Source organism: Chelon labrosus, assembly GCF_963514085.1.
Source record: "Chelon labrosus genome assembly, chromosome: 11".
NCBI classification, from domain to species: domain Eukaryota; kingdom Metazoa; phylum Chordata; class Actinopteri; order Mugiliformes; family Mugilidae; genus Chelon; species Chelon labrosus.
Window position 1 is genome coordinate 29,034,057 of NC_140344.1, and position 11,571 is coordinate 29,045,627.

The 11,571-nt window shown below is 43.4% G+C and overlaps 2 protein-coding genes across 3 annotated transcripts; one reads left to right on the top strand and one right to left on the bottom strand.

Moving 5' to 3' along the window:
- Positions 1-364: 364 nt before the first annotated feature.
- On the bottom strand, positions 365-3,019 carry pdf (peptide deformylase, mitochondrial). 2 transcript variants are annotated; one of them, XM_084554945.1, is made up of 3 exons: positions 2,885-3,019; positions 830-1,445; positions 365-715 (listed from the first exon to the last, which is right to left on the bottom strand). In XM_084554945.1, exons 2-3 carry the CDS (start codon positions 1,419-1,421, stop codon positions 558-560), a joined length of 750 nt encoding a protein of 249 aa, XP_084411071.1. In that variant the 5' UTR covers positions 1,422-1,445; positions 2,885-3,019; the 3' UTR covers positions 365-557. The 2 variants fall into 2 exon arrangements, with proteins under 2 accessions (XP_084411071.1, XP_084411070.1); XM_084554944.1 differs by lacking the exon at positions 2,885-3,019 and having other exon boundaries at positions 830-1,880.
- Positions 2,161-8,263, top strand: LOC311495483 (uncharacterized protein). Its single transcript, XM_084554943.1, has 8 exons — positions 2,161-2,501; positions 3,524-3,666; positions 3,795-4,018; positions 4,112-4,213; positions 4,857-4,958; positions 5,630-5,743; positions 5,888-5,996; positions 6,367-8,263. Exons 1-8 carry the CDS (start codon positions 2,461-2,463, stop codon positions 7,665-7,667), a joined length of 2,136 nt encoding a protein of 711 aa, XP_084411069.1. The 5' UTR covers positions 2,161-2,460; the 3' UTR covers positions 7,668-8,263.
- Positions 8,264-11,571: the final 3,308 nt, after the last annotated feature.

The following is an 11,571-nucleotide window of genomic DNA, read 5'->3' on the forward strand; positions in this document are numbered from 1 at the left end:
CCACATGTCCAGATGGAGAGTGGGCCTGGTTCTATTGTTACTAGAACCTTTGTGGTATTTCTCTAAACTCTTGGTCCAGTTCTAGTCAAGGGGTTGCTGAATGAGTTCAGAATGATATCATTGCTATCAGGGTGTTTTCTACTCTCTGATCTAGAAGACGTTTTAGTTTATCACTAATTAATCAGACACAATGTTACTGACACTGAAGTCTGACCTATCCATGGAGACCAGGGTCCATGTAGACCAGGGTCAGGAGCATGGACCAGATGGATCTGGAGATAGTCTTAATTTATTTTGGGTGTTCTGTTTATTTTTGGGGTATGTCTCAGGGTTTAAGAGGTTAAATGGATTCACACTGCAGAAGTTAATGTTCACAGATTTTTTTATAGCATCATCATAAATTATTCATCCAACATAGATCTGACATCCACTGAAATCCGCTCTGAAAGGATCTGATTGTTTTGTTCGTCTTGGTTTTCAGTTGATGTTGTTCACGGTGATCCTGATCTTTAGTTCTTACGTCATCCACACACCAGAGTCAGAGATCTGTCTGCGCTCTAGTCATTGTACGCCGGCCAGTTGATGTTGATGAAGGACTTGCTGTCCATGCGGTCGATGTAGAGGACACCGTCCAAGTGGTCCATCTCGTGCTGGACGATCCGAGCTGACCAGCCGCTGGCCTGCCACGTGAGCGCTTCACCCTTTTCATTCAGACCTGCAGAGGGATGAGAGAAAAAGAAGAAAAACTTGATGTAATTCACATTAGAGGCTTAAAAGCTCTTCAATGAGTCTTTAAAACTTATTTTATGTAAAGGAAACGCATGCGTACCGGACACTTCCACAGACAGGTGGCGTGGGACTGTGGCAGAGAAGCCTGAGATGCTTTCACAGGCCTCCTGAAAGAGCACCGTCCGACCGTCCAGCACCCTCAGCTCAGGGTTGATGAAGATCCTAAGTGGCTGGACGGAGACACAGCGGGCCTCCCTCAGGGCCGGCGGACTCTCGTCAAACATCTTCTGTGGGTACTCCAGGGCCAGGATGCGGAGCGGCACCCCGATCTGAGGCGCGCTCAGGCCCATGCACTCCATCTTCCTCATTACTTTCACCACGGTGCTGATGACCCGTTGGATCTCGGGTCCGGTCACGGCCGCTGGGTCGACGGGGGCCGCTCGTGAACGCAGCACAGGGTCTCCTACCTGGCACACGTGGCTGTAGGGAGGACTGGGTGGGGAGATGATTTTCCGTTTCACATACTGAAGGTAGGAGCGAACTTTGACGCTGTCGGACGAAGAGCGTGTCCACGGCGAGACGTGTGGAAGACGAGTGGAAGCTAAGGACGTTGGTTTCAAGGCTCGGGATGCACAAAGTGTGAACCCCCTGCAGGAGAGTTGGAGCAGAGATGCACAGGAGTTTGGGTTCATGGTGGAGCTGCAGACGGGACGATGCTGTGGAGACAACAGACAAAAGAAGGACATGTGGTTCATTTGGGCAGAAGACGCAGTTATGACTCCATATTTAATAAGATTCTTTATTTCCCTTTATTATCAGAGTGATGAGGAGATTACAGCTTGTTCCAAAATATGTACAGCTGTACATCAGAGATCCATTAGAGACCGCAGCCGTTATAGTATTCTACTTAACTAATGATGGCGTTGCTTATTTACATACAGAGCATGAAGTTGAGGTCAGATCTCAAATGCTGGCTGGGGACACATGTGGAGACATGTTTTAATTGTTACCAGGTGTGAAAACAGGTACTGAAAACTGAAGAGGTGTGAACGAGGCAAGAAATACTGATCTTGGGTGATATGTCCGGGCGTTTCACTCCATCCCAGATCGCTGAAGTTCTTTCAAAGCAAACTGTGAAAACTAAAAATAATTTATGGACCTCAATTTGTGCTGATGCAAACTCAGAACGCTACTGTAAAAATATTGTATGCTCTTCAGTTGTCTATAAAAATCAAACTTTCACATACCAAAACATAATCATTTCGGAATTTAAATTGTAGTCACTGAATTTTTCAAACTGCTTTTAGAACAAAAAATGGACGGCCCACTTTCACTTTCATCTTATTAATATAAAATCTAAACTGTCCCAAAACACAAAGCATGAAACATTTTGGTTTATTTATTTATTTTAACAGTTGCCAGATAATAAAGTGGCGGAAACAAGACCTTTAATTTCTTTAATACAAAATCTAATCAACTAATGTGTAGAAAGTGTAGTTTAGTTTTTAAAAAGTACAAAAATATTACCTTCAAAATGGAATCAGTAATTATGCAGAATGGCCTCGTTCTGAATAATGTTCCATAAGTCATTTTGCTACATTTCCCATGATGCACCTGTTCGCAGAATCAAAACAAAGATGGCGGCTACCGGCTGCCTGGAAAGAGCCGCCACTTGGACAACTAGTAAAAAACTTCTTTTATCGTTAATTGTACTTCATTTCTGTCATCCTTATGATTCGAAGAATTTTTACGGATTGTAAAAATAAATCTGGGTGAGTGTTTCTAAACAACTTTGTTTTATTTCCCCCAAAATATCGCCGCTTGATTTATAAAAAAAAAGCAACAGTTAGCTCTGTGATTTTATGTTTGCTATAATTAAAATACATGTGAGAAACAAACTGAGGGTTAGCCTCGTTACGCATAAGAGTGATTTCATATGTTTTCTGTAAAGATTAAGAATTAAAAATTTGCGGACCACCTGTCAAACACCGCCCGACGGGGTCGCCAGGTGCAGCAAAACGTTCGCGCCCACTCAAAAGCTACCACAAGCTAGGAGTCGCTAGCATATTGGTGTACTGCTACTGAAGATACGCTGCTTTTTAGACTTTCTACGCGTTGTACTTGATTATTTAAACCTGTAACACGTGTCCGTTACCTTTTAGGAATATGCAGACTCATGTAATAACAGAAAACGTCCTCATATTCTAGAAGGTGAAGTCAGAGAGATGTTAACGGCCCCAGAAAACCACTTCCGGGTCAACAACGGCGAGCGGCACAGTGACCTTCAAAATAAACTCCAAATAATAACGTATTCATGTATATTATATTATAAAACCATATTGTAAATAAAAATAAGATGTTGTTAATATTATTTAGGGCTTTATTTATTAAATAAACTTGGTACTACATTACTCACGGTTTAATATTCAAATATTCATTTATTAAAGACTATGGCTTTGCTGTTACACCAAAATAACTGTGCTTAAATTTTTATTTTTTTTTACTCTACTAAATCTCTCTTTTGTGTGTGCTAAATTCAGATTATTTCCATCTGAGAATTAAACAAACAAAAAAAAACGCCTTTATTTTGACAGCGACCTGTAAGAGCGGACAGGAAGTACATCTTTTTCGAATAGTTTCAGATCCGAGGATGTTCAATACTTAAAGTCTTCAACTTGCCAGTACATGTCCGGCTGGAGGGGAGGGTAGGGGTGGTGTCGGGGCAGGAGGGGATTTAAAGCGGTGCAGCGTCCTGACTCCCACCACCTTCCTTCCTCCCTCCCTCCCTCCACAGACCCCCCAGGGCAGGACAGGGCAGAGCAGAGCCCCAGGGCGCCTCAGGGCAGGTGATGGACGGATGTCTGCAGACAGACCCCAAGTTACCGGTGTGGATCATTGAGCACGTCTGGGCTCACAAGATGATGGACATACAGAAAGGTTGGTTCTTCTTCTTTCTCATCTTCTTCCTTCTTCTTCCTCTTCCTCGTTGTTTCTGTCAGCTCTGACGCTAGCCAGCAGCCACTCTGTGATGGTCGTTCCTGACGGTGACCGTTGTGTCTTCACAGTTGTTGACCCCTGCCTCTGGCCAGATGTGGACTCCCAGCCCCTGAGCCTCGAGGACTCGTGGAGGCTGCGCGTGGCCTCGGCTCAGGCGTATTCCATCGTGAGGAGGCAGGACGTGGAGCTCTTTGAGAAGGTGATGGTCTTTCTGGAAGCCACCCACAGGCTCCTGCCGGGACTGGTGTCTGCCATCAAACACATGAAGATCATGTTCGGCCTCAAGACCATGGTACGGAGAGAAGTTCTGCTGGCGCTCGTTCACTTGATGTCAGATTGGTGTCACCATGCTGATCTTTGTTCTGTGTTTGAATTCCCACCCCAGGTCATCATGTGGATGCTCAGAGAGAGACGAGGAATGATTGACACCGCGTCTAAAATCGTCCAGTTCTTCCCAAACAAACTCCCTCAGTACCAGGATCAGTGTGTAAGTGTCCTCGTCTGGTTTCAGGTGAACATGTTCAGATGCTTTAAGTGACATTAAAGCATCTGTCTTATATTGTTTAACATTTAAACCATCTTGTGACAGTTCAGTGTTCTGCTGGGAAACTTCTGGACCTGGCATTCATTGGTGTGGATGTTACTTAGACATGTAGCACCCACCTAGACCAGACCAGGCACCCCCACCCCATAGCGATGACACTCCTTGATGGCAGCAGCCATCCCCAGCAGGATGCAGCCTGACACAGACACACACACAAAAACACTTTAGGAACAACTAAAAAAAAAACATGAAGAACAGCACAAGGTGTTGACCTGGCCTCCAAATTCACTAGATCCCAAACTGATCAAGTATCTGTGGGATGATCCACAGAGGCCCCTCCCCTCAAAGACCCCCCCACTAACAACAGGACACCCTCAGAAGGCCCATGTCCATTCTCTGATGAGTCACCACAAGGGAGAGACTCCAGAACAACTTTCTGTCCCTCAGTATCTTGTAGGTGGGGTAGCTGGTCTGGTTTATTGTTTATTGTTTATTGTCCATTAAACATTAAACCATTTGACCTTCAAGAAAATATTACTTGTGTTAAAATGTCCAGCAGTGATCCTCAGTTTTGTTTCTTCCACAGAGTCAACATGAAATGTTCCTCATGAGGAAGAACCACCTGGACTTCAAGAGTCTGGCACAAACACTGGCTGTAGACAAAGACAGACGAGAGGATTATATCAAGGTTAGTTTACTCCACGTTTTCTCTGCTTTACTATAGCAGCTGTTTAAAGTCCAGTTACTGACTCATTAATTGTCATGATTTTTAATTATCACAGCATTAGTTTCTCCTCCTCCACCTCTAAACTGAGGCCTTTCCTGTCCAGCAGGGGGCGCTACAGATCTAGATTCAAACTGAAGAGCTGCCTGTAAACCTCCAAAAAGAGAAAAATACTTTCTTTGTTCTCTTGTTTAAACACATATAATAAACTCTCTTCCCTTTTTGTTATGTTCAGAGGAGCTCCTGAGCTCAGGGCCAGACGTTGAGCAGATAAATATAAATTAAGCTGTTTCATTAAAAAGTTTGTTTCTTGCCCAAGTTAAGTTTCTTAGAGACTGAATGAGTCTGATTCTGGTTTAATTTACTACGTCTGAGTCTGAGCTTCTTTACAGTTTAGATTTTAGTACATTATCCACACGCTGTTCACCTATAAATCTATAACTAGCTGTAAACACTCAGTAAAATCAACTCAACCCCTTCCTCCTTTCTTTCCATCTTTCTTCTTTCTTTCCTTCCATCCATCCTTCCTTCAATAAAACCAGCTCAACCTTTTACTACTGTACAACCAACCAACTCATTGCTGCAGCATTAATCTCATTAATCTTAATTAGATGATGAATTCATTTGTCTTCCAGAATCAGATGGAGGAGCAGTACGGTGAACGCTATGCTCGGAAAGTGGAGGACAGGCTGCTGCACTACCTACGTGAGCTGGAGACGGTGATACCAGGAGATACCTACATCGATAAGGTGGGTTCAGTAATGAACACGTCTGTTCTGGTTCATTCCCTTGATAAATAACTGAGTTTAGATTCAGTGTTTCTCCAAAGCTCATCTCTAGTGGTCAGAATCTTCCTTTGAGTCCAGATTTTCTTCCTTCTTGAAACTAACTAGATATTGAAGAAACAAAATCCTGTGACTGAAGAGGAGAAGCTGCTTTTAGAGGTGATAACATCTGACTCCACGACCATAGCAACAACTCTGAAGACGCTGCTGAACTGTGGTAAGAAACAGCTCAACACAAAATACAAACGACGTACACACAAGTTCAAGTCGGATAAACGGTTATACAGAGAAGGAGAATATCCAAAATACCCCAAGTATCCAACGTCAGGGCGCAGATCAAGAAATAAAGTAGTACTTGAGGTGTGAGAGACTTTACAGCTTGTTCTAAAATGTGTGTCATCGCCTCAAATGACACCTTTAACTGGTTACTTGTGATCTGACCCTTTAATCTCACTCCTTCAGTTCTGATAAAAAAGAAACAACCTTAAAATGGTTCTGTTATCCGACTCATTCAGAACCGGTCCCCGTCTTCTCACCAGCTGTTTGCATTTACTTATCAGAACCCGATGCCCTTCTGTTCCTTTTAGATGTTGCTTCCTGTCGCGCTGCCACTTCTTCTCGGTCGCCAGAACATGGAGGGAGAGGAGTGGAAGCCTCCCGACCTGCTCCTCATGGCAGCTCCTCAAAGGTTCTCCTCCTGTCGGGGGAAGTCAAACCTCCTCTAGAGCTTCGGCCTGAGGCTTTTAGAGATCTGTTAACAGAGAGCCCTCTTCTGCTGGAGAACGACAGTCATTCAGGTGATAGAGGACATCAGCAGCCAGAGGCCACCTCCTCCCCTCAGTTCTGCTCCAAACACCAGCGCTGGGTGAAGAGCATCCTGCGGGAGTGTCCCGACGAGTGCTCGGAGGAACTGCTGCTTCACGCCAATGTTTCTTCGTCTCCCCCTCTGTTCCCGTCGTCCTCGTCCGCCTCTTCATCGCAGGACCTCACCCCGTCTAACCTCATCCCTTGTCCTCCTCATCAGCCACCTTCACAGACCTCCACCCATCTTCACACGGCAGCGTCTGAAGAATCCAACCCTGGAGATAAGCTGAGCTCTGGATCAGGAAGTGATCCATCTCAAACTGAACCTCTACCTCAGCCCTCGTTGTCCACAAAGACTCCTCTGTCTTCTCAAATGTCCCCTGTGGTCAGACTGGTCGACATCGCCGCCTTCAAAACGAGCAACGACACCTTTAATCTCCACCAAGCGTCTCAAACTTTATCTATCAGCAAACCGGAGTTAACTCCTTCACACTGTCGTACCTCAGGGAAAAAAGACTCTAACAGACTTTCAAGACGGATCACCCGCGCTCGCACAACCCTCAGACATTCAGACAGTCAAAGCCCTTTAGCTGAACACTTTCCAAGTACCTGTAGAACTAGTTGCTCACCCGTATCCAATGACGTCTCTGAACCTCCTGCACATGATGCTTCTACCTCCCAGTCAGGGAGTTTGTCCTCAGCCTGCACTGATAACCGAATCCCTTCACCGGCCAAACCACGCCAACGAAACGGCCTCCCAACCTCCAGCAGAGTCCTCAGAAACCAGCTGAGGTTATCGCTGCAGAGCCAGGGTGTGCTGCTGCAGTCCAAGCTGCTGCAGCCCTGCGTCCGTCTCACCAAGATGAGCGCCGAGGAGTGTTACCGGGCGACCGACGGCAGACGCTCCACCAGGCTCGAGGAGCGCGAGGAGGAAGATGCAGAGTCTTCGTTCGACCTGAACTGTCTTTACTCCAGCGACTCGTTGAGCAGCGACGAGGACTCGCACGACCCCGACTACAAACCCTGGATCAAAAAGAAAAGGCTTCAGTTAGAATACGAGAACGCAAGGATCCTGAAGCCGTGATGAGAGCGTTTAACTAACTATGCATCGTACACCAGTGCATCAGTTTTGACTTTTAAATCTTCTGTGCAGTGTTGTTTCATCTCTTTTAAACCAAACTATTCTACTTCGCTCTCATCTGTCGTCTAAATGTTTTCTAAATAGTTTTAAGCGTTTCCAGTTTCCTCAACATCATGTGAACAAGCCAGAAACTTTGAAGCAGCTCTGGATGTGATCAGAGAGAGAAGGATTGAATCAAAGACTGCAGACTTTAACAGACACTATGTGTGAATGGAAAGAAAGAAAGAAATTCACCTGCATATGAAACCCTGGTTTCTGCATTTAGTTAAATCAGTCTCTTGATGTCCCATGTGGAAGTTTACTACACATCTAAACAACTTGCTAAGATATCATGCATCATTCACCCTAAACATAAATGTGACTGTTGCTCCATAACGTCCGGCCCTAATTCAGACTGACAGGTGTTACTAGAACTAGAGTTTTATGATGCTGATAATTGTCTCTTAAAAGTTTTGTAATGGCAGAAAATGTTTTTATTTATCAATGTTGACGTGTTACTGACGTGTGAGAATAAATAACCCAGTGAGGTTTCAAACAGTGCCGTGTGAAATCTTCTCTTTCTTTTGTCGATGTTGATGGTCACCAGAGAAAAGACAACGGTGCTATCAGTCCCTTATCACTAGCTGCTCACAACATCCTCAGTAGAATGACCTTGTGAAGGCGGAAGAACCGGTGGGAAAACATCGTAAACCAACCATAAAGATGTTAAATAAACTGCAAACTCCACACAGAAAGGCCCCAGTCAGATGATGGATTAGAACCAGAACCTTCTGGCTGTGAGGCATCAGTGCTAATTACAGAGTCACTGGAGTCTTGTTCATGCACTTAGATAAACTTTATTCATCCACAAGGGAAACTGCTTGGTCACAGTAGCAGAGTTGCACATTAAAAAACGCTCTTAAGAACCACAGATAAAAGAAAGATTAAATAAAATCTAGTAAAATAAAATAAAAACAGTATAAGCAAAAATGTACGAATTAGCATATGGACAAATGTACAAAAATAGAGATAGAAGAATATATATTATATACACAGGGATGATAGTAAGGTGCAGTAGTGTCCATTAACATGAATAACATGGAGTTATCCGGTACAGAAAGGTGAGTTGTTGTAGAGCTGGACTGAGAATGGTATGAATGACGTCCTGTCCCTCACTGAGACAAACGTCTCCAACTCACTGCCAATCACATGACCTGCCTTTCGGATCAGTTTGTCGATCCTACTTATGTCCTTTTTGTTGGTGCTGCTCCTCCAACAAACCACAGCAAAGTACAGGTCGCTCGCAACAACAGACTGGTAGAACATCTCCAGCAACTTGCTGCACACGTTAAAAGACCTGAGCTTCATCAGGAAGTAGAGTCTACTCAGGCCCTTCTTGTACACAGCATCACTGTTGTCCCTCTAGTCCAGTCTGCTGTTCATGTGGACTCCCAGGTACTCATAGTGGTCCACTACTTCCACATCCAGGCCCTGGATGGTGATGGGCTCCACTGGTGTATAGCAAGTACAGAATGTACTGCCAGTAGTGAGGTCACATTCAGTCTTATTCAGTAGGTCCTCGCCTAGAGACGGTCACAGAGAGACGACCTTGTTGGAAATCAGCTAGTCACAACAAAGGAGCTGTAGACTGGGTTCATCTGGGCCTTATCTGTGGGACCTTTCCTCCGTTCTTTAATTAAAGATAAGAGAGAACATCTTCTTCAACAGTTTAACTTTGTATTTTTCCAACATTTCCTTCTGGTTTAAACTAAAAAGGAAACATTGGACACTGAAAAGGAAAATACATATAAGGTAAAACATCACGTACAGTTATGATGTACTTGACAATAAAATACACGTCTAAGGAGAAACGTAAAATATTAGAAAATCATAAAACATCAACACATAAAGATTTTTATTATGTGCATCATGGGTGGTTTGGTGCAGGGTCTGTAAAACTGGTTAAACACTGATGAGCACGTGCAGCTGGTTGCAGATCATAGAAGCAAACCTTGAAAGTGGAAAGTGTTTGTCTGTGTTTTGTTTTTGATTCAGATTAAGGAATCTGTTACCCTGCTCTGCTCGATGCGTCCATTGTCCCAGCTAGCATGAGTAGCTACTGTATGCACCTTTAGAATAAAATAAAGTATTACTGCTATTAATAAACCCACTAAAACTCCAAGATAATAAAATAAAATTCACAAATTTGTGGTTTTGCATCGACTGAAACAATGTGATGAAGGTGATATTTTTAGAGAGTTGGTCAGATTTTCTGTTTAGATTAAGACAATGTGATTTCAGGTTCTGAGGAACCATTTGTTTTGTGGCACATTAGTCAGAAATTAAGAACAAGAAGTGGACATTGTGTGCCAGTAGAGCAGTCAGCTGATAGTCAGACATGGGCCTGTACGTCATGGACTCAGTTGAGTCGTCTTTTCCTCAGCGGCCAGTTATTTTCCCGTTTCCTGGACTCATCCAATCAGCTCAGAGGAACGACACGGTACAAACTGTCTGCAGGATGTTGAAACACGTTCAGAGGATTGCTTAGAAAAGTGGAGAACTGCATGAGGAAAATCACCTGCGGGTCAGCAGTTACCTGCGTCTGTTTGAATACCGGACGCAAATTTACACAGTGCTACTGGAGCAAATAGTAAACAGACTCATCATCTGTGGTGGAAGGAAAATGAGGACATCAGTTAGAGGCTTTTGACCCGAGGACTGATTGGGAAATGTGCCCTTAAATGAAATGAGCCGGTGGAGATCTGAGGGAGTTGTCACACTTATTCTCTTCCTTGCTGACGCCTTATGTTCATTTTGTAAATGTCTAATTGAATAAACGTCACAGACACATCTCCACAACCTGTTTACCCACAATGCAATCTGTGGTAACGACATCAAAACAGCTCCTGTTGCTTTGTTTGTTAGAATGAATTCTGTTTGTGTCTTGGCAAGTAGCTTTGGTTTTATTTAAATGGTCAAAGGGACAAAGTCCTGCAGGATGAACTCTGTCTACTGAATAATTGTATCCACCTTTATACTGTATATATATATATATTAACTTCTCAAACATCACTGAAGCATTACTAATTGTTCTTTATTTAGCGTTTATGTAAAGAGTTCATCTCTGATCAGAACGATTGATGAGGCTGAAAGATTGTTCATTAAACAAAAAGAAAAAGCTTCAGATAAACTAAAGACAAATAAAAACCCAGAATAATTCCATTGAGGGTGGATGTTCCTTCGAAAGCCTGTATCTGTGATGAATCCCTCGTGTACGAGCTGTGAATGTGTTTTCTGTTTTTCCTCGAATCATCATTGCATCACCCAGATGTCAATGAAGTCCAAAAAGAAACGGATTAAGTAACAGCACGTGTTTTCATGTTATTATGCAAACTACATCTTGTTCTTATAAAAGCTCAGATGTCTTTTCCCCAGTCAGGTAATTTTAGTTAATGCTTTGGCTACATCACACTGGTCCAGACTTAAACATTTCTATCAAACCAAAATGACACATGCTTTTTTAAATCTAACCGATTCACATGCATCCAAAAACATCATCTTGTGTAACTGCTTGTCCTGTGAAGGGTCGCATGGTGCAGTTTTTTTATGCTTTTAAAAATAAGATTCCATCAAATATTACTTAAAACGTCCTTTTCTATCATCTTAGCTGTGCACGTCCTTCAACTCTGAGGTTAAAACTTTGACCGTTGGCCTTTTTCTACACGTTGACTTGACCCATAAATCAGATTTATGAAGCCGAACGGTTTCCCGCCCCTCCCCCCTCTTGATGAAGTACCGGACGATGACTTTGTTGTTTTGTCTGAAAGCTGATGTTAAACTAAAAGGCCTAAAACGGTGTGTGTTGTGT

Excerpts from the sequence above, each read along its gene's own strand:
- pdf (XM_084554944.1), bottom strand. The coding sequence starts at position 1,484 with ATGAACCACATGTCCTTCTTTTGTCTGTTGTCTCCACAGCATCGTCCC. Across the intron at positions 716-829 it reads CCTGTCTGTGGAAGTGTCCG|GTCTGAATGAAAAGGGTGAA; the intron begins GTACGCATGCGT and ends ATCCCTCTGCAG.
- LOC311495483 (XM_084554943.1), top strand. The coding sequence starts at position 2,461 with ATGATTCGAAGAATTTTTACGGATTGTAAAAATAAATCTGG. Across the intron at positions 4,214-4,856 it reads CTCAGTACCAGGATCAGTGT|AGTCAACATGAAATGTTCCT; the intron begins GTAAGTGTCCTC and ends TTTCTTCCACAG. Across the intron at positions 4,959-5,629 it reads GACGAGAGGATTATATCAAG|AATCAGATGGAGGAGCAGTA; the intron begins GTTAGTTTACTC and ends TTTGTCTTCCAG.